Source organism: Anarrhichthys ocellatus, unplaced genomic scaffold (assembly GCF_004355925.1).
Source record: "Anarrhichthys ocellatus isolate YVR2014 unplaced genomic scaffold, GSC_Weel_1.0 scaffold324, whole genome shotgun sequence".
NCBI lineage: Eukaryota > Metazoa > Chordata > Actinopteri > Perciformes > Anarhichadidae > Anarrhichthys > Anarrhichthys ocellatus.
The window spans coordinates 19,636-47,084 of record NW_022280325.1 but is presented as its reverse complement, the minus strand read 5'-3'; the positions used below and the strand labels follow the sequence as shown (position 1 = coordinate 47,084).

Genomic DNA, 27,449 nt, shown 5'->3' with positions numbered 1-27,449 from the left:
CTCCGCCAAGAAAAATCACAATGAGTCGTGCACCCTGAGCCGAATAGCTCCACCTGGGCCTTCTCAAATCACAAAACAACTGCTCCACCTGAGAGTGCAACCTCCATTCCCCAGGCTGCAGCCTTCAGCATTAGAGGCAATCTGCCTGAGAGGTGTAACGCCCTAGGGGAGGCCAATTGGGGATGAGCCCATTTCCACTGCCTCTGAGCTTCCTTTAGGAACTGCAGTGACCTGGGCCCTCCTTGTTAGTTGATTGGTCCATTCGAATGAGCACATGCTTGTTTTTGAGAAAGGGCAAGAAGTGCTTCAGAGCCAAGTAGACAGTCAAGAGTGACTTTGTTTACTGCCACTGGCAGTCAGGAGGGGATGAAACAGAACCCTGTTTGTTAGCTGTCTGATAATCAGAGAAACATGCTGTTCATTTTTGAAGAGGATAGCTGTGTCTTTAAGAGAGGTGGGTCAACTTTGAGAGCTCCTGTCTCCAGAACGGTTGGTCATTCTCATTAATCAAATAATGTTCTACACTCTCTCAAAAAGGTTGACATATAGAAAAACACCTGCTCAGATGGAAAGGGGTGAGGTCAGAGAGTGATTTCTGACAGAATACCCTCACTCTGAGATTTTTGGAACAGTTACAGCAACAGTTTTTGTCGCTTGAATCAGTTTTAACAAGTATGTTAATGGGAGAAATTTATTTCCCTCCCTCTCAGGAAAGAACCAAATCGCTTCCTCACCATCAGGAAGAGGAACGGTTCAGACAAACCCCGGCCTACTGTGCCCCTCACAGTCTCCCACAATTCCTTATATTTCATCCGCAGCCTACTTCAGAGGTTTCCTATCAGCAATAAGGAACACATAGACATGCAGCCCAACAACAAAAGTGGCATGTCTGTTGCTGCAGAACCTGGTGAGTGTCAGTGTCTGGCTAAACTATGACTCTGCAGTGAGTTACAATGATGCAGTTACAGCTAACATCCATTCCATGAAAAAAAAAAGATGGCATAACCTACTTCCACTGGGGTGCTGTCTATACTGCCCACCTATTGTAGTCTTACTGGGATATCCTCTGGGATGCATGAGGGAAACCTTAAAAGATGTACAACGTCACCCAACTACAGTTGGAACAAAGTCAGCACAAAGTGTTGCATTTCAAGATGGAAAAATCACCTCAATGTCAAGTCAACAGATGTGTTGTATAGGGTTGTGCAACATTCTTCAGTTCTTCCCTTAGATGGCAGTTGTGAGAGGAACAGGGCTAGCTGGGGCTTAAACAACGGTATACCCATGGTGCCTCGGAGAAGGAGTCCATCAGAACTGGACAGTTTTCGAAGCTCCCTGCCTGTCCATGAACGCCAGGAAGAGATCATCCAGCTCATCAGAGAAAACAGGGTTGTGTTGGTGGTTGGAGAGACTGGCTCTGGAAAAACTACACAGGTGGGTCTGCCACAACACTTTGGTCCCGACTGAAGCATCTCCACTACAAAGCACATTGAGATGGAATTTTGTACAAATATTCATGGATCCCAGAGGATAAACCCTTGTCTTTTTGGTTGTCCTCTGACTCTTCAACTAGTGCCAAAACTAACATTATTCCAATCAGCCTCAGATGTTCAGTGCTAATTAGCACATTTGAACATGTTAACACTCTTAGTCTTGTTTCTGCCTGTTTTACATATGTGTTGTTTTTTGTCATTATTGTCCTTACTAGAATGTTAAAAGATACAGACAGGAAACTATGAGAGAATTTGGAACTGTCTCACTGATTTTTCTTTTGAAATATTGTGACACTAAAACAGGGGGTAAATCTACTGATATTGGATAACTATTGCATAGTATGTATGGTTTGAGCCTGAGGTAACCCTGTGTCACCGTGCATTGTCCAGATCCCACAGTTCATGCTGGATGAGTGCAGCAGGAATGGAGATCCCTGCAGGATCTTCTGCACTCAGCCCAGACGCCTGGCTGCCATCGCTGTGGCTGAGAGAGTGGCAGCGGAGAGAGGAGAGAGTGTGGGCCAGACTGTCGGTTATCACATCAGACTACAGAGGAGGTACATTAGATCAGAGCCTTTTATCTTAACGCTTCATGTGTTCATCATTTACACCTACAGTAGAACAACTAGTTAAATTCAAGGCCGAAGCTACAGAGCTCTTTCCAAAGGTCTTTAAACAAGTGTACAGTACAAAACCATTTAGGGAGAAAGCACACAAATCATGTTTTTTACACACAGACAGACAGACAGACAGACAGACAGACCAATGTGGACACACTGAATTTAAGCTACTGAATCTTTATGTATGGTTGGGAAAGTGAAAGTATTTTGATTAAATAGAATTTCAGAAATGTATGATTTGTTCAATCGAAGTTGAAATTGCATGTAAACTTTAACTTATTTCCCTGCTTTGTGCACTTTTAAATTAAACTTTCCATCAGTTGTATTCTTAACAGATGTACAATTGATATACTGTCTGCAGTGGGTGAGCAAGTTATGTTGTAAAAGATGCTGCATTCATTTCTTTTAATACATCCATGTGAAATGTAGTAGATTAAATCTGTTCACTCTGTGTGTTTGCTTTCCAACCATTACAACAGTTTAAACATACATCTGAATTTTGAAAAATTGGATGCATTTGAAGCACAGCAGTTCCACTCTTTTTTATATTTATTGTCAGATACTCGGATCCTCCTCAAAACTCTGCTTGCACAAATACAGTCACATTATCAGATGTTCAGGATTTCTGTTGTTTAAAAAAACTTTGTAAATCTGAAAGTTATTGTTAAATATTGTTACAAATAGTAATTTCCTATACTGTACAACTCATGTATTATACTTTATTTAGTTTGAGCTGCATACACATAACCCATACAATGTGGTTCAAATACACAGTTCTATTTCATCATTACTGACTGCCAGAGGCAGTGCTTAACACTGGATATCTTCCGTCACATGCAGGTCGAGTCTTTATATCAACAAAGTCACTCGTGACCTCGGATGACCCCAGCCATTCCTGAGATCAGTCCTTTTTCATCTTCCCGCTTACGCAGGCTAACTATCATTGTAGCATTAGCTTAAGCTAAATTTGTCTATGATTAAAGATTTCTGGAGCTTGTCGCTTGTAGCCTTGTGACCACCGGTCGGAGTTGCAGATCTCTCACCATCCAAAGGCTGCGACAAGTTGTCCCTCTTAAGAGGGAACGGTGTGTTTCGCTGTTCGGACCGGTGGATGCTCCTATCTTCAATCTTAATTTGGTAAATGGTAAATGGACTGTACTTGTACAGCACTTTTCTAGTCTTCCCACCACTCAAAACGCTTTAACATTACATATCGTCATTCACCCATTCACACCCATTCATACACTGATGACAGGGGCTACCATGCAAGGTGCCACCTGCCCATCAGGACTATCTGACGTTCATACAACATTCACACACCGTAGGCACAGCTACAGGAGCAATTTGGGTTTAAGTGGGGGTTAAGTGTCTTGCCCAAGGACATATCGACATGGACTAGCGGAGCAGGGGATTGAACCGCCGATCCTGTGATTGAAGGACGACCCTGCTCTACCACTGAGCCACAGTCGCCCCGTGAACATCGATCAGTGACATCGATTAACATTGTTTCTATAACATCAGACAATAAAAACTGTTTGTTCGTTTTCCACAGTTGGCAGAGCTAATTGAGTGGCGTGCTAACGCCAGCGTGTCCGCTCGGTGTTGGCTAGATTGACAATGTACCGTGTCAGTGAGAGAGTGTTCCCGCTCCCCTCTCACTAGGTCGATATTGAGATTGTGTACATTGACTTTTGTAACATTAATGCTTTCAAAGTTAGCAGAGTTCTCTCGCTCAGGCTAACTTGGGGGCGCCCTAATTCTGACAGCTACCGTACTAGGGAAGAGTGTCCTCACTCCCCTCATTATACAAACTGTTTTCTGACCTGTTTCCACAGTAGCAGAGTGCTCTCGCTCAGGCTAACTGGTGGGACACCAATATTTACAGCGACTGTCCTAGTGAAGAGTGTCCTTGCTCATTGACCCTCCACCCTAGTGCATTATCTCAGTGGCAGCGTTAGCCAATCTCTTTACTGAGTACAGTGAAGAGTGGCCCTCCCATGCCTCTGGACCTGGCTCCCGTTCCTCAGCCCTTAAGTTCTTCGGATGGGGGAGTCGAAAGCTCAATGGGGTCGGTTATTCGCATGGCACTGGCACACCTGCAGTTCGATATATGTGCCTTCTTCAGGTGCGTTCCTGTCAGCTTTTCTGTTTCTCCCTCCGAAGAAAATCGGAGGGAATTTCATACATGCTAGAGAAACACCAAGGCTCTCTCCCATCTTACATCAGATGGCCGAACCCTGGCGGCCATGCAGGATGCGGCAAAATTTGGCTTTGTCCGCATGCCGGCTATTGAGCCGACTATTTCTTCCCTCATAGACTCTGAGGCCCGATGCCATGTGCTCTCGACCCCAATGTTGGGTCACAGATGATCTGCTTTCCAAGACTTATGACACAGCAGCGTGCATTGGCCGTATAGGCAACTCCCTCTCTCAACTCATACTTGCCCTCTCGGCTTCTCTGCAGCAGGCTGCTTTCGACTCTTCCTCCACCAGCCTCAATGATGATTCACTGCAGGCGTTTACGCTCATGTCGAGGGAACTTGGACATCTGTTGTCCAGCCTGGTTCAGACTCACCGCCAGGGACATGCCGGCACCCCGCAGGCCCACGTCGGCCCCCCCAAGGCCACTCCCCAGCTCATCCCAGTAGCTGCCATTGGTCTCAGCGACCCGCTACCAACGTCACCCACCCTGCATGCCCCCCAGGCAACCTCCGAACTTGGGAACTAACAGTTGCCCCCCCCCCCAAAGCCTTCAGAGGCAGGGGGGCCAGGAACTGATGTCTCCAGGCCGGTTGTCAGTTATTTCTCCCAGCAGCATATCAGCTACTGGGCAGCTCATGCTTCAGACCCCTCGGTGGTTTCCACCCTAACCCAGGGTTACAAGCTTCAATTCAGACACTGACCCCCAGCCTTCAGCCGGGTCAAAATGACCATCACTGATCCGGCAAAAGCCCTAGCTGTGAGCCAGGAGTTAGCTGCGCTCCTGGCCAAGGGTGCAATCAAGATTGTGGACCCTCTGTCACAGCCCAGGGGGTTCTACTCAATCTAATTTCTCGTAAAAAAGAGAGGGGACGGACCACTCCTGGATCTGATGGGGACTCAACAGGTTCCTGAAGGTCTTGCCATTCCACATGTTGAGAACAGCAGACATTCTTCATTTCGCCTTTCAAGGCCGTCGCTTTCAGTTCAGGGTGCTTCCATTCGGACTCTCCCTGAGAGTGTTCACAAGGTGCGTTTCTGCTGCCCTTTCCCCCCTGCAATCACACCTGCATGTACCTTGGCCGATTAGTGCGCCACTTTCGAGGCCTATTGGACAAATTGACACCTGCCTCAGCTGTCGTTCCCTTTGGCTTGCTGTCACTGCGCCCCCTGCAGAGATGGCTGAACAACCTTTGCTTGGACGCCAAGTGGCACAGGACATTAGAGGTATCAAAGCAGTGCCTTCTCGCTTTATCCTCCATGAAGGAGGAGAAAATCTGTCAAAGGGTGTTCCTATGGGCTCTATTCCATTCTGCCGGGAGTTTGTCCCAACAGATGCCTGCCTCTCAGGGTGGGGCAGAACAGCAATGCTCGGGGGCAGTGGTCTGCTCAGGTCCGCATGGAGCATGTCAATGAAGGTGGGAGGAGGGAGTTGTCAGTTTAGACCGGTCTGGGACGGATTTACAGGTCAGGTTATGCTTGTGTGACAGAGATAGTTGTGTCCAGAAGGACAAAGCACAGCTTGAGAGAGAAGTTCACACTAAAAGTGTAGTCATATGTGATTAAAGCCGTGAGGAACATTAACGTAATAGATAAAAAGCCATTACTTAGATAGATGAAGCCAGCAATGCTACGCATTTCCAGAGGTGGGTAGTAATGAGATACATTTACTCTGTTACATGTACTTGAGTAACTCTTTGGAGTAACTTGTAGTTGACGGAGTAGTTTTAATGCAACATACTTTTTACTCTCACTTGAGTAGATTTTTAGTGAAAATGAATTGCTTTTACTCCGTTATATTTGGATACATTCGTCATGCTACTTTTATGTATTTATTAATTTATGCATGTATGATCTGTTTAGAGGCAGGTAGTCCGCTCATGACCCTCTGTTCATAACAGCATGACTGAAGCTACAGCAGAAGAAGAGGAAAGTGATACGGCTGGTGTTTTACACGCATTTTTAGATCCTTGGGAGCCTAATGTTAAGAGCGCTAGCAGCAGCTTATATTTACAGATGAGTTAACAGTGTTGCAGTTGTGAATGCTGGTCTGAAGTCAGTACATCAGAGGACCGTGCTGACACTGAGCTGACAGGGAGCAGTCAGTGTATATTATGCTTCAGAACTACTACTCTACTCTACTGCTGCTTCCTGTCCTGATTTATTCAATTCATTAAGCCTGAATGAGTCATCTGACATGAGACATTTTCAGAAAGACAAGAGATAGATKTTTAACTCTAATCTTATTGACTTCGTGTGATTGGAGAGACCTGGATGTGATCTGTGTCTGTCTGTGATGGGAACTGTGACTTTGGACATCTATACTGAACAAAGTTTAAGGACACTGTAACATGTAACACTCTTTATATTTACTTTTCAAGGTCTATTATGCACACGATTTGCTGATTGTTTTGCCAAATAGTAATATAATATCAGAGATAACAATCAAAGAATGTAATAAAAAGAAATGTGCTGGAGTTTTTTGTTTTTATTTTTGTCTTAGTAAGTAATGTTTTACTGTTAGTAGTACTAGTTTTTGCATAGTAACAGTATGTTTATTTAGAGTACAGTCTTTGCCTGAAAACTAATTTTGTGAAAAGGGTTCTTCTCAGGTGACACTAAGTCCTCTATTTAACTTTCCTGTCTAACGTTTGCGAGCCTGTGTAACACTTAATAATGTTTAAAATGTGAATGACTCAAGTAACTGTTGACTTTGAAACCTCAGGGTCTCGCCTAAGACGCTGCTGACCTTTTGCACCAGTGGAGTGCTCCTCAGAACATTGATGGCTGGAGATGCCAGCCTGACAACTGTCACACATGTCATTGTGGTGAGCATCAAGACTAGAAATAAACAGGACATACAGTCTCAGAAAATCATTTTACTCTGTTATCCTGCATGTATTAGAAGCTGGGATTGTTCTTTGGAGAAACAGCATTTTCATTGGGTGTTAAGTTTCTCTTTAAAGGTGTTTCAGCTCCCAGTTTGACTTTTGTTTGAACATGTTGAAGTGACTTGCTGTGTTTTAACAGGATGAGGTGCATGAGCGTGATGGTCTGACTGACTTCCTGCTCACCAAGATGCGGGATGTGCTTCAGAAGATTCCCACTCTGAAACTGATCCTGTCCAGTGCAGCTCTGGATATAGACCTGTTTCTTCAGTACTTTGGCTCCTGCCCTGTTATCCACCGTATGTCCTGCTAACTCACTAAATGAATGCTCATACCAGCTATTACTTATTATTATACATTTCAAAACATGTTTAAATGTAACACGGCATCCTATTGGATGATCCCATCATAGGTAATCAAGTCATAATATGTATCACGTTTGTCACATGTGTATACTTCACATATTACGGCAGGAAGACCTTCTTTCAGTGGATGAAAACTATTTGCAGTCAATAGTGTTCCTGTAGTTTTTGACCATGTTTGATTAATGTAACATCTAAAAAATTGAAGTTCAGAACTGACATTTTTATCAAAATTAAGAGTTGGTCTCAAGCCTCTCAAAAAGATTTTTATTTTTTCCAAATTCAACTGAATACAAGAAAAATATCATCAATGTATTGACTTCAGGGGTGATGTTAGATATACAATCAATTTCAAAAGGGATTCATCAAAACAAAAGTAATTCTTGGTTCATATCATTCGACAGATAATATCGCAAAGTATTAAAACTATCCTTGTGGAATATTGTTGTATAATGAATTAACATCTATGGATCTCTGGTTACAAGTGATGGATGGATGGATGGATGGATGGATGGATGGTTGGAAGTGTAGTTGGATGGAAAACCCCCAAATGTCGCCCGCAGACACATCCTGCCGATCCTCTGATTGAACTGCTCTACCAATAAGCCACAGTTGCCCTACAGTACTCTGTCTGTTCATAACAAATATTTCTGGTGTATTGAAAACCTGTGGACCTGCAGGCAAAAAAGGCGAAATATTTTTAAGTAGCATAGCATTTCTTATTTTTCATTCAAATGGCCAGAGAACATGTATAGTAAGACTCGTGCAAACCAATGCCATTTCTGGCTAGCCTAACTGAATGACCAGGAGTGAAAACAGCAAAAATGGTCTAGGGTTCAAACCTTTATTTACTTCAATGTACACAGGTAAATAAAGGGACAGCGCTATCCAGAAATTGCAAATATCACATGCACCACCTTTACAATGAAGTAGCACTAATGGATTAATAAATACTGCAGCAAGTGTTACAGTCAGAACATGTTTCATTCAAGAAACGGTTCATTCTAATACAAAGATGGGTTACTATTGTTAACTGAAGTAATGCAAATGCAGTGTAATCTGGTAGGAGTGTTATCTGTGTATTTCTGATACTTGGTGTTAATTATCAATAAATTAAGAGTTCTGTTTTATGTTTAGTCATAGGAAGACAGTTCGAAGTGAAGGAATTCTTTCTGGAAGACATTTTGAAGCTGACAGGCTTTAACAATAAGGACATGAAGAAATACAAAGAAGAGACACAGAGAAGTATGACGCTTTTTATTAATTAGTCCACAGAATCAGACTGAATATATAAAATGCATTATAGCCTTCCATCTGGCTTTGTCTTAATCTCCTCTGTGTATCATATGCCCTGGTTCTCAGAGGAGAAGAAGCAGAAGTGTTTGACGGAGTGGTGTAAGGCAGTGGAGGAGGAGAAACAGAGGACCCCTGTGTCTGCCCTGGGCTTCCTCCAGGATAGCAGCTCCCTGGACAGAGGGGACAGCACCTTCAACAAGCTGGTAAACCAACACAATCCCATACACACCACTCTCTATGCACTGCTTCAGTGGGACAGATCAAGTCCAGTGTTCCAGTGTTCCGCAACTCATCTCGTTATCAATGTAGGTACAAGAAAACAATGTAAGTGCCATACTCACTAAATGTGGGGCCTCTGCTATCTGATGTAGCAGCACTACTCGTTTTCCCTGAAGCTAAGTTTACTATTATATTTCAGAAAAATGTAATAATTTCACGAGTGGAGCCTGCACGACAGTGCAGGGCTCTAGCTTAACTTTTCTTTTTTAACACTGTCCCAAACCATCCTGAATACAATTTAAACAAAACTAGGGTTGGTTATGTTGAAACCAGCAACAGTACAATCGATTAAAATTGATGATCTGATTATCATTATTATGATTAAAGGATTATCTTATCTGATCCAACTGAAAGACTCAACTCATTGTTGCCAACTCTTTTCCAATTAAAGTAGCTAGCAGCACTAGATCCAAATAATAATAATAATAATAATAATAATACATCAATTTTCTATAGTGCTTTTCAAAATATAGTGCCTTTACAAGGCAGAGACAAACAGAACAAACAAAAAAAATAAAAATAACTGGAGAAGCTGTGCGGAATGGGTCATGTAGTGGAGGGTAGGGTGCAGGGGTTAGCAGGTGGAGGCGAGTTTGAAGAGGTGGGTTTTGAGGGCTTGTTTGAATGATGATAGGGAGGGAGCCTCACGGATGTGGATGGGGAGGGTGTTCCAGAGGGGAGGTGCAGCAGCTGAGAAGGCCCTGTCACCCGAGGTCCGGCGCTTGGTCCTGATGGTCTTCAGAGTGTTTGCACCGGCGGACCTGAGGCAACGAACCTAGAAAGTGTCAATACTGACAGCCTAGACAGGTAGGTAGACGGTAGTGGTGTAACTGACCACTGTCGATCTGTGATCCGTACAGATCCCCCTCACGGTTCAGCACACATTAGAACTGTGGATTAACTACACCAGGGGTCACTAATAGGCGGACCGCGGTCCGGATCCGGACCCAAGACCTAAAACCAATAGATAATTGAGAATTATTGAATTTTGACGGAGCGCTTCTATTTTAACCGGCGCATTTTTTCCAGCATTTACGGCACTTGTTCAGCGGTGCAGGAAACACACCAACCAATGCGTTATAAATCACATCACATGATGCAGCTCAGCCAATCAAATATGGGTATTCTGACAAGTTTCCGGACTCGAGTGAGATTTACACACACCTTGACACACGGGGCTGAGACGAGGAAAGACAAGGAAGAGCAGGGGAATAGTAACGTGTGTCGGGGAAGTCATTTCACAAGACGGTCACCTAAAAGTGAAGAGACCAGAGTGACCAGTGTCTTTAACCAAGAATGGACAGACTCGTTTCGGTGAATTCTTCTCACAGGCAGGTTAAAAACAGTGTCTCATTTTGAGCAAACGTACCCACTCACATCTGAAATGAAGACACAGATAATAAACCTAAGAGCCCAATATGATCAGAATCCTGATGCATGAATTCACTGTCCAATGATGTTACCAGAGAGAATAGAGCTGAATAGAGCTGTCCTATATACAGGGATGGGTTAAATGCAGAGACAAATTTCCCCTTCCGGGATGAATATAGTACAACAATAATAATAATAAATCGCCACCTTATCGTGGTGAAGGAGTTTGAGTGGCTCAGTGATCCTGGGAGCTATGCTGTCTAGGGCATTAGCCCCTGGTAGGGTCTCCCAAGGCAAACAGGTTTCAGGGGATAGCCCAGACTAAGAGCGGTTCAAAACGACCCCTATGATAGTTAGCCCACGGACTTTAGCCACCTCGCCCGGACCAGTGAAACCGGGGCACCCTCCCGGAGCCAGACCCAGGAGGGGAGCTCGTAGGCGAGCGTCTGGTGGCCGGGCCTTTGCCCATGGGGCCCGGTCGGGCTCAGCCCGAATAAACACCATGGAGCAGCCACCCTGTGGACCCACCACCCGCAGGGACAAGCATCGGGGTCGGATGCTATGCAGACCGGGCGGCGGGTCGGGCGGGAGGCCCGGGCATGCCGATCGCTGGCAGCATAGACTAGCTCTAGGGACGTGGAACGTCACCTCGCTAGAGGGGAAAGAGCCGGAGCTGGTGCAGGAGGTGGAGCAATACCAGCTAGAAATAGTTGGACTCACCTCCACACACAGCGTTGGCTCTGGAACCAACGGAGTTTCCGGAGTTGCACAGGGTGAGAGGCGCCGGGCGGGAGTGGGGATACTCACGAGCCCCCGGCTGAGCGCCGCTGTATTGGAGTTCTCCCCGGAGAACAAGAGGGTCGCCTCCATGCGCCTACGGGTTGCGGGGAGCAAGGCTCTGACTGTGGTTTGTGCTTAAGACCCGGCAAACCCAAACGTGTAGTGAGAGTAAACTGGGAAGTCTGGCAGAGGACTCTGTCCGGGAGGTCTTTAACTCCCACCTCCGGAAGAACTTCTCCCGAGGGAGGTTGGGGACACGGAATCCGAGTGGACCATGTTCAAAGCCTCTATTGTGGACGCGGCCGCTAGGAGCTGTGGCCGGAAGGTCATCAGTGCCTGTTGTGGCGGCAACCCGAGAACCCGGTGGTGGACACCGGAGGTGAGGGAAGCCGTCAAGCTGAAGAAGGAGACCTTCAAGGCCTGGTTTGCCCAGGGGTCTCCTGAAGCAGCTGACAGGTACCGGCAGGCCAGAAGGGCTGCAGCTGCGGTGGTCGCAAATGCTAAAACTCGGGCATGGGAGGAGTTCGGGGAGGCCATGGAGAAGGACTTTTGGTTGGCCTCAAGGAGGTTCTGGCAAACCATCCGACGGCTCAGGAAGGGAAAGCAGGGCTTACCCCAGGCTGTTCTCAGCAGGGGGGGGGGGGACTGCTAACCCGGACGGAGGACATCGTTAGGCGGTGGAAAGAGCACTTTGAGGAACTCCTAAACCCGACCAATATGTCCTCTGCAGAGGAGGCAGCGCCTGAGGACCTAAGGGGAGGCTCACCCATATCCCTGGCAGAGGTCGCTGAGGTAGTTAAAAAGCTCCTTGGTGGCAAGGCGCCGGGGGTGGATGAGATCCGCCCTGAGATGCTGAAGGCGCTGGACATAGTTGGGCTGTCCTGGCTGACACGCCTCTTCAATGTCGCATGGGGGTCGGGATCAGTGCCCATGGAATGGCAGACCGGGGTCGTGGTTCCCATCTTCAAAAAGGGGGACCGGAGAGTGTGCTCGAATTACCGGGGTATCACACTACTCAGCCTCCCGGGGAAGGCTTATGCCAGGGTGCTGGAAAGGAGGCTCCGACCGCTTGTCGAACCTCAGATTCAAGAGGAGCAGTGCGGATTCCGTCCCGGCCGTGGAACAGTGGACCAGCTCTTTACCCCGCAAGACTACTGGAGGGGCTCTGGGAGTTTGCCCAACCAGTCTACATGTGCTTTGTGGACTTGGAGAAGGCTTTCGACCGGGTCCCTCGGGGGGTCTTGTGGAGGGTGCTGCGGGAGTATGGGGTGCCGGACCCGTTACAATGGGCGATCCGGTCTCTGTACGACTGCAGTAGGAGCTGTGTCCGCATTCTCGGCAATAAGTCACGTTCCCGGTGGGTGTTGGCCTCCGCCAGGGCTGCCCTTTGTCACCGGTCCTGTTCGTGATTTTCATGGACAGGATATCTAGGCGCAGCCTGGGGGCGGAGAACGTCAGTTTCAGGGGTCTCGGGATCGCCTCTCTGCTGTTTGCAGATGATGTGGTCCTGTTAGCCTCCTCGGATCATGACCTCCAGCATTCACTGGGGCGGTTTGCAGCCGAGTGTGAAGCGGCGTGGATGAGAGTTAGCACCTCCAAATCTGAGGCCATGGTTCTCTGCCGGAAACCGGTGGATTGCTCCCTCCAGGTGGGGACGGAGTGCCTACCACAAGCGAAGGAGTTTTAGTATCTCGGGGTCTTGTTCACGAGTGAGGGTAAGATGGAGCGGGTGATCGACAGGCGGATCGGTGCGGCTGCAGCAGTAAAGCAGGCGCTGCACCGGACCATCTTGGTGAGGAGGGAGCTGAGCCGGAAGGCAAAGCTCTCAATTTACCACTCGGTCTACGTTCCTACCCTCACCTATGGTCACGAACTCTGGGTCGTGACCGAAAGGACAAGGTCGCGGCTACAAGCGGCCGAAATGAGTTTCCTCCGTAGGGTGGCCGGGCTCAGCCTTAGAGATAGGGTAAGATGCTCGGTCATCAGCAGGGAGCTTGGAGTTGAGCCGCTACTCCTTCGCGTCGAAAGGAGTTAGCTGAGGTGGTTCGGGCATCTACTTAGGATGCCTCCTGGACGCCTCCCACTGGAGGTTTTCCAGGCACGTCCAACTGGGAAGAGACCCCGGGGAAGACCCAGAACACGCTGGAGAGATTACATCTCCCAGCTGGCCTGGGAACGCCTCGGGATCCCCCAGAATGAGCTGGAACATGTTGCCGGTGAGAGGGAGGTCTGTATCGGCCTGTTTGGCCTGCTGCCACCGCGACCCGACCCCGGATAAGCAGTGGAAAATGGATGGATGGATGGATGGAATAATAAAAATAACTATGAGCTGTTAACACTAGCTCTAAGCAGATTATAATACATCATTACAAATACTAATGACGTGATTTGATTTAATCAATGAAAATACAATCTTTTATTTCCTTATGAATTGTGTACCTTTTTATGAAAAAACACAATAAATTACTTTAACAAAATAAAAGTATAACATTTAGAATTTTTGATGGTTTACAGACTTCAGAGTGGTTGAAATGATTTTTGGGATGGCGGCAAAAAAAAAAGTCTGGCTCCTTGTAGACCAGCTTCTATAATCAAACAACATAGAGATCTGTATCTGACAATATGGATCAATGATCTGCAATTAGTATCAGCGGCAAAAACAAACGTGATCAGGGATCTCTGAAAGTTATATTTACTCCTTTTTTTCTTTTGCGCTGCTCTGATTTGTGATCCGATCTGTGATACAAACAAACTGAGTTTTATGATCCGTTGCACCACTAGTAGACATGCAGATTGTCAGGTAGGTAGATGGACATGTAGTTAGGTAGACAGGCAGGTGGTAAGTAGACAAACAGACATGTAGAGGGCAGGGAACGCAGTGGAGAAGAGATGGTCTTGAGGCAGGATTGGAATATTGGGAGGGACTGAGAAGCTTTGAATTGCGTGTGGAGTGTCTGTTGTTTGAGCTAGCACGGTGCAGTTTCTGTGCTGTGGAGTGGGCGAAAACCGAACTGCAGGGTTTCAAATAGGTTATTAGAGTGCAGGTGGGTTTGAAGTTGTGTGGCAACAAGGCTTTCAAGGGTGTTTGAGAGGAAGGGAAGGTTGGAAATTGGCCATTAGTGGTTGAGGTAGGATGACTCAAGACCAGGTTTTTTGAGAATTGGGGTGAAAGTAGTAGTTTTCAAGGGGACATTTCCATGGGACAGTAAGGAATTGAAGCAGTTGGTGAGGCTTTTCAGAAAGATGTTTTTTGACTAGTTGTGGACGTGGTGTTGGGGGTGGGATAGTGAACTGGATGAGGTGATGATCAGACAGAGGAAATAGAGACTGGTGGATGTTGAATATTCGTAAATTGACAGAACAGACCAGGTTAAGGATACGGCCTTTGACATGGGTGGGGAAAGTGACATGGTGAGTGAGGTTGAAATCGTCAAGCAAGGTGGTGAATTCAGATGAAAACTTGTGGGTGGATGGGTCAATGTGAATGTTAAAATCAACTATTGTGAGGAGTTCAGACAGGAAAGATGAGTTAAGTTTGGGTCCACAGTAAGTGAGGATTATAGTCATTGAGCAACAAGCTTTAAATGCTAGGAAATGCTTTAAATGCTGATTGAATAAGACTGAAAGCGTTTCTGCAACGAGATGGACGGGGGTTGCAGATGTAGTCATAGGATGTAAATAGAAACAATTAGCTGGGGTTCCGGAGTTAGACAGCTAAACATCCATAAGATGGTAAATCAGGGACCTAAAAAGTCAATGCACTGATCATATAAAATCTCATTTATAAAAAAAGGATGAGGGATTGTTGGGGAGTGTTTGAGGAGGCAAATTTGACATGCTTCTGTTGCTGGTCACAGGGATTGCTACTAATTCTATGAGCACACTCGTTGATGACATAGTTTGGATGTGCCAGTGCCTCAGAGAGACAGCATGGTGATCCCAGAGTAAACAAACCTGCATTGTGAGGCTTAAGAATACTTCTATTTTATTTTTATCGTCACATACATAAAGACATGAACCCATCCTCAGCATTAGCAGCAGAGGGCTGCTGTAAAGCTCCCGGGGAGCAACTTGGGGTTCAGCGACTCGTTCAAGGACACTTGGTAAAACAGAGAGTAGGAGCCAGGGATCAAATCGGTAACCTTGTGGTTAAAGGACGACCCGCTTTATTAGTAGTACTTTTTGCCATCGGAACATCCAAAACAGCTGTGACAGTTTGAGTGAGCATGTGAGGAGTTCTATTTCATCCTTACTGACCGCCAGAGGCAGTGCTTAACACTGGATATCTTCCGTCTCGCGCATGCGCAGGTCGAATATTTATATCAACAAAGTCACCTGTGACCTCGGATGACCCCCATCGTCTATAAGTTCCGGTGTCATCCTGAGTTCAGTCCTTTTTCATCTTCTCACTACGAAGGTTAGCTACCATGGTAGCATAAACAAAGATGTGTCTACGATCAAGACATATTAGAGCTTGTCGCTGTAGCTTTGTGACCACCGGTCGGAGTTGCGGATCTCTCGCCCTCCAAAGGCTGCGACAAGCTGTCCCTCTTCAAAGGGAGCGGTGTGTTTCGCCGTTTGGACCATCGAGCCCCGGACTGGTGGATGCCCCTATCATCGGTCATCACCAGTCTGATAAGGGCCACCTAAGCCCTGAAGACGGCAATCGGTGAGATCGATTAACATTGTCTTCTATAACCGTTGTTCGTTTTCCACGGTTGGCAGAGCGCTACCGCTCTAGGTAATCGATTGGCACGCTAACGAGAGCATAGAATATACGCTGTCGGCCCGCCCTTCACAGTGAGCAGAGTGTCTTTGCTCAAGCAAAGGCGATGAGATGCTAGTTGGACTAGATCGACATTAGCATTATGTCCACTGGTTTTGTAACATTACGGCTATCACAGTTAGCAGAGTGTTCCCGCTCAGGCAAACATTGTGTCCATTGAGATTTCATTTTTACATCTGACATATTTCACCGTTAGCAGTGTCCTCACTCAGGCTAACTTGGTGAATGCTAGTTATACTAAATCAACATTGATGTTGTGGATGCAGCTGGTGGTGTTCTTACTCAGGCTAACCTGGTGGGACACTAACTAGACTAAGTTAATACTGGGATTGTGTCCATTGATTTTGTAGCATTACGGCTATCACAGTTTGCTGAGTGTCTTCGCTCAGGCTAACTGGTGGGACACCACTATTTACAGCGATGGTCCTAGTGAAGAGTGTCCTCGCTCCCCTCTCACTGTAAGGATTGTTTTTTGGTCTGTTTCCACAGTAGCAGAGTGCTCTCGCTCAAGCTAACTGGTGGGACACCAATATCCGCAGCGACTGTCCTAGTGAAGAGGGTGTCCGAAAAGATCACTCTCCTCTGACTGCCCCCTGCCTGTTCTCTCAACATTCAGCAGAGTGCTCCCGCTCAGACTGATTTGGACTTCCGCATCAACTTGTGGGACAAGGGTTCCTCCAGAATCGCAGCCATGTTAAACTCTCCCGGCTGTAGGACCTGTATAGCTCCTCTTCAGCCTGAGGACGGCCCTGACCTCTTGCCTCGAGCATCTGAGGGAGGGCCTCTCGGAGAACCCAGGCGGGACCTGCGGCGTGAGGTCTACCTCCCCCTGTCAGGGCAGCTGAATCCAGCCCAACCTACCCTGATCATTTGCATGGCGCTGGCACGCCTGCAGTGGGATACACAGCAGCTGGAACTTCCACCTGTGAGTGCCTTCTTCAGGGGCCTTCCCGCCCTCACCACCTTTTCTGTTCCTCCCTCCGAGGAACATCTGAGGAAGTTGCATGCATGCTGGAGAGACACCAGGGCTCTCTCCCGCCTTACATCAGATGGTCGAACCCTGACGACCATGCAGGAGGTGGCAAAATTTGGCCTTGCACGTATGCCAGCCATTTAGCCGACTATTGCGTCCATCATAGTTTCCCCTGAGGAGACTCTGAGGCCCGATGCCAGGTGCCCTCAACCCCAACGTCGGGTCAAAGATAACCTGCTATCCAGGGCTTATGACACAGCAGCGCTGTGGACCGTATCGACAACTCCCTCTCCCACCTCATGCTTTCCCTCGCAGCTTCTCTGCAGCAGGCTACTTTCGACGCTTCCACCTCCAGCCTCAGTGATGCTTCATTACAGGCGTTTGCGCTCATGTCGAGGGAACTTGGACGTATGATGTCCACCCTGGTCCAGACTCGCCACCAGGTTTGGCTGGCGCAGTCACCCCTGTCTGAGACATGTAGGAGGACCCTCCGTACTGTCCCAGTGGAACCTGGTGAGCTGTTCGAGTCAGCTGCTATACAGGCGCTTCAGCAAACTGTTGAAGCTAGCCAGACCAGGCGCTTCAGCGAATTGTTGAAGCTAGCCAGACCAGGCAGCAGTTCTCTGGTCTTTGCAGGGACATGCCTGCACCCCGCAGACCTAGGGGTCCCACTTTGGCCCCCCAAGGCCGTTTTTTCACCGTTTTGTACTGGGCGCCAGCCTCCAGCTTACCCTAGTAGCCGCCACAGGCCTCAGCGTCCTGCTGAGAGGCCGACCGCTACCCATACAACCCTACCTACGTCCCCTCCAGACAACCTCCGAAATTGGGGACTAACAGTCCCGTCCCGTCCCCCCCCCCTCCCCAAAGCCTCCAGAGGCAGGGGGGCCAGGAGATTTCTCCGGGCCGGCTGTCGGTTTTTTCTCCCAGCAGCAGATTTCCAAGGGAGAGTGTTTCACGTCTATCGACGCCTGTTCCCATGGTGCATCACCACAGGCAGTTTCTTTGTTTCGCCTTTTAAGGCCGCCACTTTCAGTCCAGGGTGCTTCCATTCGGACTCTCCCATCTCCCCATGGGTGTTCACAAGGTGTTACTGCTGTCCTTTACCCCTGCAATCGCAGGGCGTGAACATACTGCCGTACTTAGACGACTGGCTGACCTGGGCGCCATCCCGGCTTCAGGCGCCACAGGACACTGCTCGCCTTCTCTCACGTGGCCCGGTGGGGCCTCAAGGTGAACATGGAGAGGAGCTACCTGAGCCCTTCTCAGAGCATAACCTTCATTAGTTTGGCCCTATGAGGGCCTGTCTGTCGCCCTAGCATGTGGACAGCAACCCCCACAACCTCTCCCCCTTCCGAGGGGGCAGACGGTTGCCCTACATCCTTTTCTCCGACTATTGGGTAAACTGACAGCTGCCTCAACTGTCGTTCCCTTGGGCTTGCAGATGACTGAACAGCCTTCACTTGGATGCCAAGTGGCACAGATACAGGGCAATAATAGTATCAAAACAGTGCCTACTCACACTATCCCCATGGAGGGAGAGTGCATATCTGGCAAACAGTGTCCCCATGGGCTCGGTTCCATTCCACCGGTAGACGGTCACAACAGATACCTGCCTCTCAAGGCGGGGTGCAGTGTGACAGAACAGGACTGCTTGGGGGCAGTTGTCTGCTCAAAGACTGCAGGGGCAGGTCAATGTTCTAGAGCTAGCGCTCAAGCACTTCCTGCCATATTTGAAGGGAAAGCATGTGCTTGTCCAGTTGGACAACACCTCTGCTGTGTTTTCACATAAACCATCAATGGGGCACCAGATCTGCAGAAGTTGCTACGGGGATCACCGTGCCCTTCTGACTTGGGCGGCCCCTCGCCTGACCAGCCTGCGGGCAATGTACCCACCAGGAGAACGGAACCAAGTTGTGGTTTTCCTGTTCCGTCACAATCCTCCACCGGGAGAGTGGCGGCTGCATCCAGACGTGTTGTCGACCCGCTGCCCCCACCGGGTCTCCCTGACGGAGAGGACCAGTCCTCTGGGTCAAGATCCTCTGGCCACATGTGAGCCAGGGCATCTTGACACAGAGGATCTTCTTTATGCCTTTCCACCATTCCCTCTGATCTTGCTAACGCTTGTCAGAGTTCTTCCCCGACAGGAGGGATCTCCTGTCGCAATTTGGTATCCCAATCACTGCCGCCTTCAACTATGGGTCTGGCCGCGGGAGGGCCTGACCGGATGCAGAGTGGCTGCATAGAACCAGTCAGACTGACTATTCTGAATGCCAGCGCGCGGTCTACCTGCCTGCAGTACAAAAACAGGTGGAAGCTGTTCTCTGACTGGTGTGCGGGTCAGAACAAGGTCCCAGTACAGTGCGCCGTGCCTGCTGTACTGAGTTTCTACAGTCCCTCCTAGATAAGGGCCGGTCTCCCTCTACTCTTGGAGTATACGTGGCCGCTATTTCGGGGCAGCATACTAAGGTCGATAATGACACAGGAGAGAGCCACTGATGTCCCTCTTCCCCAAAAAAAGGCCCCTGCATGGGACCTACCCTTGGTACTGGACACCTTATGCTGGTCTCCTTTTGAACCCTGGCACAGGCGGAGCCGAGATGGCTATCGGCCAAAACGTTTTTTCTCCTTGCCGTCAATTCAGCTCAACGTGGGGGCGAGCTGCATGCCCCGTCGGTGAAGGAATCATGTCTGAGGTGGAACTTGGCTTGGGTGTCACTTTGTGGCCTAATGCAGCGTTTCTCCCAAGGGTGTTGACATGTTCGCATATCAACCAGCCTATCCAGCTGGCAAAGTTGACCCCCCATCGGGAGAGGCGAGGTCAAGGCTGCTGTGCCCAGTGCGGGCCCTCAGAGCTTATGTGGAAGCCACCGCCTGCATATGGCAGTCGGAGCAGCTCTTTGTCAGTTATGGTGAGCCTAAGAAGGGCTGTGCTCCTTCTAAAAAAACAGCGCCTATCCCACTGGATAGTGGAGGCCATTGCCTATACATACAAGGCGAGCGACTGCGCTCGGCCATCCGGGGTGAAGGGTCACTCTACCAAGAGTGTCTCCACGTCAAGGGCAGCCCTGAGAGGTGTGCCTGGAACACTGGAAGATATCCAGTGTTAAGCACTGCCTCTGGCGGTCATCCAGGATTCATAGAACCGTAGTTGCATTCGTAACATTCGTTTTACTGCCATGTCAGTATACTATGACCAAGCGCCGCAGGCCAGTGTCTGATGAGCTTGTCAGCAGGCTAGGTGGCTAAGAAGGCTTTTTTTTGTTTTTCATTATTAAGGCCTGCAACATTAACATCTCTCTATCTGGTAAGTGTTTCATCCAAACAAGTTATGTTGAGTGTGGGTGTGTTGTGTGAAACCTGACTGTTGATGCTTGGTACCCGGTTGAGTCAGTGTACTATTTTGTGTTGCAGGCTGAGAATGACACAGAACAGCTGGAGCCGTGGCTGCTGAAGGAGATGGACTCATGCATTTCCAACATTTTCCTCAATGAAGACCAGGATGCTTTTATTCAGCTCTTCAAACTCATCCTCTATGAAAGTGTAAACGGTACGACTCTCAGAGCTGATCTCTGCTCTCTCACCTTTCTGAAATCACTCATGCATTTTGCAATTTTGTAAATGTGCCATTTAAATGCTATTAGAATGGTAATCATTTTGCACATGGTACTATGGAGATACAAATTCCTGTGGATGATGTATATCCATGTGATACACATCTGTGATTTCTTACACCCCTCATATCATGTACTTTTATTTGTCAGGTATATAATTCACTGGATTAGACATTCCTGTCTGTTTTTTGTTTTTTTATATCCATCAATAGTTTGAATTTCCAGAAACATCTACATTATGATATACTATAGATATATCAAGATAAGCTTACTTTTATTGCCCATAACTGCTGGCAGCGAATAACTCCCCAACGCAACTTGTTGAGGTATTAGTGTGTGTATTTCAGAATTTTGGCTAGCTGTTTCCTCCTGCTTCCAGTCTTTATGCTAAGCTAGGCTAATCCGTCTCCTGGTTCCGGCTTCATATTTACCTCACAGACATGATAATGGTATTGATCTTCTCCTCTATCTCTCAGCACAAAACATCAGACTAGGGCTGCACGATTATGGCCAAAATCATAATCACGATTATTTTGATCAATATTGAGATCACGATTATTCATTAATTTTAGGGACATCTTTTTATTGCACTTTCACGTTTAAATGAACAAGAACACTGCTTCCACTTCCATTGTTGTGCCACATTCTGGCTAATGTACAAATCTTTGCATCAGACTGGTCCTATCACAGTGCATCTCGTAGAAGGAAAATATAACTAAAATAGTATCAACACTTTTTACCCAAAATGAAATCAACAGAGCATTGCTTTCACTTCCATGTTGTGCTACATTCCAGCTAATGTACACGTCTTTGCATCAAAATATAACTTATACGGTTGTTATTCACCTGAAGCAAAATATAAATGACTGTCTGCTCTCTGTTCTGTTGTCTGTCTCGCTACTCTTCTACTAATACCGGTGTCGACTGCAGACAGAACTTTTTTTGAGGCTGCCGCTGCAGGGTGCGCGCATGACACCTCCCATCTCGTTCTCCCCCTGGTGGTCGGCTGACTGTTAGTTGAGGAAGCGCTTGATTTGATATGTAGCAGAGCACGCATTTTAAACGTCAATATCGCAGACGATCATGATCATTTAATTGTGGCAGCCAAAATCGTGATCGAGATTAAAATTCGATTAATTGTGCAGCCCTACATCAGACTCTGCAAAAAAGTGTTTTCCCAAAATGTTGTGCTGATAATATTGAAGTGCTGGCCCTGTGCTGTCCTGAGTGTAGTGTAAAATGAATGGATATATGAAGGCTCGTATTGTTTTCTTTACCTAGTGGACTACAGGCACAGTGACACAGGGGCCTCTGCTCTGATGGTGGCAGCAGCTCAAGGGTTCCTCACACAGATGGAGCAGCTGCTCAGCATGGGGGCAGACATCAACATGAAGGCATCCAATGGCTGGTAGGACGTCCACCATGTTGTTACCCAGCTGATGTTAGGCCGCTATGTTAAATGACGTGATGTTTACTGTGAGTCAGGACCATTGTTATTAGTGTTCCTCTCATTGTCCATGGACATGAAGGAGCCAGGAGTACATGTACTGTACATACCACATTGTATTGTTTTAATATTCCTCCAATGCATTGAGTGTCAGTGTTCATCTCATTTCAGGACAGCCTTAGACTTTGCCAAACACTTCCAGCAGACAGATGCTATGGATCTACTCAAATCTTCCATGTGAGTGTAATGTTGACCACGATGTGCAAAACTAATCTAACTCTTCTAAAAAGGGGAAAAGGAGTAATCGGTTTCTTTTTTTTGCTAAAGAGAGGCAGTGTTAATAGCATTTATTTGGTGTTTCAGAAAGAGTTTCTGGAATGTTCAGTGTAAAAATGCATCATTCTCAATATATTAAACATACATTTGGAATAGCTGATTTTCCCTTTACTGCAGTGGCATTTGTGGCTATATGGAAATGAATCTCCATGAAATGTGCAATGGTCAGCCCATCTGCCCCCAATCATTTTTGCACAGTCCCTAAAGAAGCTACACATAAAGTAAAGGCTTGTCTCAATTGAAATACAGTTTGAGAAGGTTTTATAAATGCGTACTGTGCAGTCCTCTGGGAGAGGTGAGCAGCCTGGATGAGTCCACTCTGATGCAGTGTGGCAGTGCAGAGCTGAGCCCTGAAGAGCAGGAGCTGCTCAAGCTGTACCACCACAGCTTTGACGATGAGCGGGTGGACCTGGACCTCATCATGGATCTGCTGCACAACATCTGCTCCACCACCAGTGATGGTGAGCCTCAGCACTTCATTTGAACAACATAGCTGTTTACTGTATGATTCTCACTACCGAGTCAAACCATTGACTGATGAACGTGACTATTAATCACAAGCAGATTCAGGGAACACGGATGATATTTCAGGATTATTACATTCTGTGCTTTTATCTGTTGGTCTTTAGGTGCTGTCTTGATTTTTCTTCCTGGATATGATGAGATTGTGACACTCCGGCACCGCATCATATATGACGATAAGAGATTCTCCACCCACTCTGAAAGGTGAAACATATACTTTCCATAAGAAGAATGTAAGACATTTGAACATCATGCAACATCTATAGTATTCTACGTTTTTAAGATATGTTGACTTGAAGTCATAAGTTAAAGATGTTCTTAATGGTATTGTAATATTCAGATAAATACAGGATTCTTAAAATATATGATCAACAAAATATTGTACGTATAGATGTAGACTTGGTCCTGGATTAATCTGGGCCTTATTGCCATGTGTTGAGTTGATTGTGTTGAGCATAGTATAGCACAGCAGCATATTATGTAGTGTGTCTTTGACGGAGGTGTGTCCTCTCTCAGGTACCAGGTGTTCACTCTACATTCAGACATGCAGACTCTGGATCAGAAGAGAGCCATGAAGAACACTCCACCTGGTATCAGGAAAATAGTGAGTCACTGGTGTCACTCAGGACACCCAAAGCTGCATCCTGTCTACACTATGACTAGTAGCTGGTGACCAGTAGGGTTTGCCTTTCGTATGGAACTTTACAGGAAATTTGTAGAATACTAACTCACTATCAGACGAAAGAATAACATTTAAAAATGTTTTTTTCCTTTCAGATTCTTTCTACAAACATTGCTGAGACCAGCATCACTATCAGCGATGTGATCTTCGTCATTGATTCAGGAAAGGTCAAAGAGGTACACTCACTGGAATTGGATTTACAAAACAAGAGTAAAATGAGGTCTAACAACAAATAAAAGTTCACACTTGGCGGTTGGTAATGAACTCCTAAATGTTTTTCCTGTTGTAGAAGTCCTTTGATACCCTCAGTCATGTCTCCATGTTAAAGACGGTTTGGATCTCGAAAGCCAGCGCTTTGCAAAGGAAGGGAAGGTAACCAACAATGTCTACACTCTTGATCTTATATCTGACCTCATATACACTCAATGTCTGCTCTTAATGTCGGTGTTAAAGAATCTACTGAATGTGTGACCTGTCCACAGAGCCGGCCGCTGCAGACCAGGGATTTGCTTCCGCCTCTTCAGTCGACTTAGGTTCAACAACATGCTGGAATTCCAGGTTCCACAGCTGCTGCGGATGCCACTGCAGGTAGCAACACACACACACACACACACACACACACACACACACACACACACACACACCCACCCACACACACCCTCCATAGCCTGTTACGTGTGGACGTACTTGCTTTCAAGACATTCTTCACAGCAAGCGTTTTAAGATTTACACTCAGTTTTTCCACAAAATGAATGCTCTGCTTAGTGTTCATCATTAACTGCTTATTATTATTATCATTCTATTACATTCACTGCCTCGATTATTTATATGTTTTCAATTCAATTTAGCTTTATTCGCCTGAACAAAAATATGTTGCGAAAGCATTTTACAGAATACACATATTGCATATTAAATACACAGGATTCATATGCAGGTTATACTGATACAGTCCAATATATTACATGAAATATATTATACAGTTTAATAGAGTTACTTAATTTTGTGGATCTATTAGTGACTGTGTTTCTCAGGCTGTGGCAGGCAGATACATATTCAGCTGCCAGAGGAGCAGCTGTCCCTTCACCAACTGACAGTTTCTCCTCTGGGCTTAACATGGCAAAGTTTGGTATTTTCTTTGTTATTATTGGAGGATTGTAATAGAATTAAGTAGATCTTGATGAGCACCAACAGAGACCTACTTAGAATGCAGTAGCCTTAGTAATGGGCTGTAATAGTGATAATATGTTGTGTGTGTGTAAGGAACTGTGTCTGCAGACCAAACTGCTGGCCCCCTCCTCCTGTCCAGTAGCTGAGTTCTTGTCCAAAGCTCCACAGCCTCCTGCTGCACATGCCATCAGGAACGCTGTGCAGATGCTAAAGGTAACAAATATTACTATGTACCTCAATTATTCCTGATCTCTGACACAAGCAACTACTCAAGCACATACAAGCCTACACATCCACATTCAGTATTGCAGTCAAAAAAAAAAAGGTCATGGAGTTGGCACCACTACATAGTACCGTTCTCTGCAGACAATAGATGCTATGGACCAGTATGAAGACCTGACTGATCTGGGCTACCACCTGGCTGATCTCCCCGTGGATCCCCACTTGGGCAAGATGGTGCTGTGCGCTGTGGTGCTCAAGTGTCTGGACCCCATTCTAACCATTGCCTGTACACTGGCCTACCGAGACCCTTTCATCCTTCCCGCTCAGGGATCTCAGAGAAGAGCTGCACTACACAACCGCAAATGTTTCACCTCCACCTCCTTCAGCGACCACATGGCCCTGCTGAGAGCCTTCCAGGTAGGTGGGGGATGAATATGGGAAGCCCTTGATTTGAGGGGAGATGTAAAGGGATGCTTCTTGTAATCTTATCTTTTTTTCTCCTTTGAAATACATTCTAGTTTTACCTCCTCAGGTCTCTATGAATTGAAAATACAGCATGCCTGAATGCCTGATTATTGTTTAGTTAAACTGCTCATGCATTATTGCTGTGGTTTAGAGGGAGCAGCAACTTGTTATCTACCCATTATCAGGCTGCTTTTTTCAAAACAAGATGGGCAATTGGATAACTGCTGCTGGATATCTGGGCCTTTTACACTGTTTGAGACAGGGGGGATGGGCGATATGGTCAAGATCTTCTATCACCGTATATGTCATTTTAGATGACGATACAGTAGTTGTTCTGTAAATTCAATTAAGAAATGGTTTAAAATAATCATAATGTACTTCATCACATTTGATTAATTTCTACTTTTACCGTATTTAGAACTTCCATACAAACAAAAACAACTGACTCACATGAGACAAAGCTTGAGTTAAAAACAGTCAAAACAGTAAAACCAAAATACTTTCAAAATTGAAGCTTTTAAATTTCTTGAGAATAATAATTTCAATTGTAACAGATTTCTAAAATTAACAGACGTACATAAATACCAGCCTGACTTTAGTCATTGCAATACAAAAATCACACACATTTGTATCACGGGAGAATAGCTACTGCGGTTGAAGTGGTATTGCCAAATATCTACTGTTAGACTCATTTTTACTGTCACACGGTACATATCATATCGCCCAACCCTAGTTTGCCACTTTTTTTCCCACTTAAAGGACCAGTGTGTAGGATTTAGTCATATCTAGCGGTGCGGTATATAGTGCAGATCTCTGCCAGCTGGTGTTGGAGAAGTACAGCGTTGTTTGTGCTGGTAGTTCTGTTAGCTGTTAGCCAAACACACTGCAAACTCTTGTCCTTTATTATCAGCAGCTACTGGGGGGTGTAGATGCTCTCAGCTGTGTCATCACTAGTGGCCCCTACCAGACGGGGGCCTTTAAAAGTAGTGAGTGATGAGCAGCAGGCAGTCAGTGGCAGTATAAAACTTTTTCTGTGAAAGTGTGAATCACATTAACCGCTAGAGGTCCTTGAACATGCAGCCATAACTACACCCTCAGAATATGATGCAGTTTGCTGCAGCAGAATGAGAGATTAGTGGACAGATACAGAGGTTAACAGTCACTCACACACTCACTCACGCAACCGATTGCATGATCCTTCTGGTGGAGAGAATGAAGTTGAAACAATAGGCTGTAAGCTACAATATAGCATAGACATTCAGTCATTCATCATCAATATCACATACTTTATTCTCACCTCTTTTTAAGCAGAATATATATATATTTTTTTTTCAACTGGTCATATAGTATTTTGGACAAAGAAATCAAAACGGAGAAAACAAAACAGGGCTCCCGACTCACTGTTTCCACTACGGCCTTACTGAAAATGTTAGGAGCACCAGAACAACATTTTGTCGCACCACTTAATCGACATGTAACGCAACACACCCAGATTTGTTTCCATCTTAACTGTATTATGACCCTGACTTTGTAATACAATATTAACAGAAGAAATTTTGTGAAATTGTGCTTTTTTGAACATGAACACCAAATAATAAATTGTGCGGTCAAGTCTTTCGGGAATGTCCTATAAAAGTGGGCTATTGTAATTGTGCTGAGCTGAGATGTTACTTTCTTTTTGATTTAGACTACGGTTTTCCAATCCTTTGTTAGGCGCTCTTTGGTTTATTTGATAGGTGTGATTCAATAGTTACACATAAGTTTGGCACAACACAACTCCATGGCTGGAAAACAAACAATGGAAGAGTTGGATATTGGACAGATCGCTGTGAGCTCTGCAAAGTATAACTTCAGCATCTCTCGGGTGCACTCTGTCTGGGGGCAGTTACGACCCAGTAATTGTTTTGGGATTGCTTGTGACGGCCCTACAGTCCCCCATTCACCAAATAAA

General features: G+C 46.3%; 1 protein-coding gene across 3 annotated transcripts in view; it reads left to right on the top strand.

Moving 5' to 3' along the window:
* The window catches only part of ythdc2 (YTH domain containing 2), a 60,992-nt gene that overhangs the window by 16,121 nt on the left and 17,422 nt on the right, over positions 1-27,449 (top strand). For 2 of the 3 annotated variants that reach the window (XM_031879606.1, XM_031879605.1), the window contains exons 5-22: positions 711-907; positions 1,232-1,434; positions 1,884-2,050; positions 7,037-7,139; positions 7,342-7,498; positions 8,699-8,806; positions 8,924-9,060; positions 20,458-20,593; positions 21,939-22,065; positions 22,276-22,341; positions 22,723-22,901; positions 23,070-23,166; positions 23,479-23,566; positions 23,740-23,820; positions 23,934-24,016; positions 24,127-24,232; positions 24,905-25,024; positions 25,178-25,450. In XM_031879606.1, coding sequence (XP_031735466.1) covers positions 711-907; positions 1,232-1,434; positions 1,884-2,050; positions 7,037-7,139; positions 7,342-7,498; positions 8,699-8,806; positions 8,924-9,060; positions 20,458-20,593; positions 21,939-22,065; positions 22,276-22,341; positions 22,723-22,901; positions 23,070-23,166; positions 23,479-23,566; positions 23,740-23,820; positions 23,934-24,016; positions 24,127-24,232; positions 24,905-25,024; positions 25,178-25,450 — 2,428 coding nt within the window. The remainder of the gene's footprint in view (positions 1-710; positions 908-1,231; positions 1,435-1,883; positions 2,051-7,036; positions 7,140-7,341; positions 7,499-8,698; positions 8,807-8,923; positions 9,061-20,457; positions 20,594-21,938; positions 22,066-22,275; positions 22,342-22,722; positions 22,902-23,069; positions 23,167-23,478; positions 23,567-23,739; positions 23,821-23,933; positions 24,017-24,126; positions 24,233-24,904; positions 25,025-25,177; positions 25,451-27,449) is intronic. The other variant, XM_031879608.1, reaches the window with a different exon arrangement.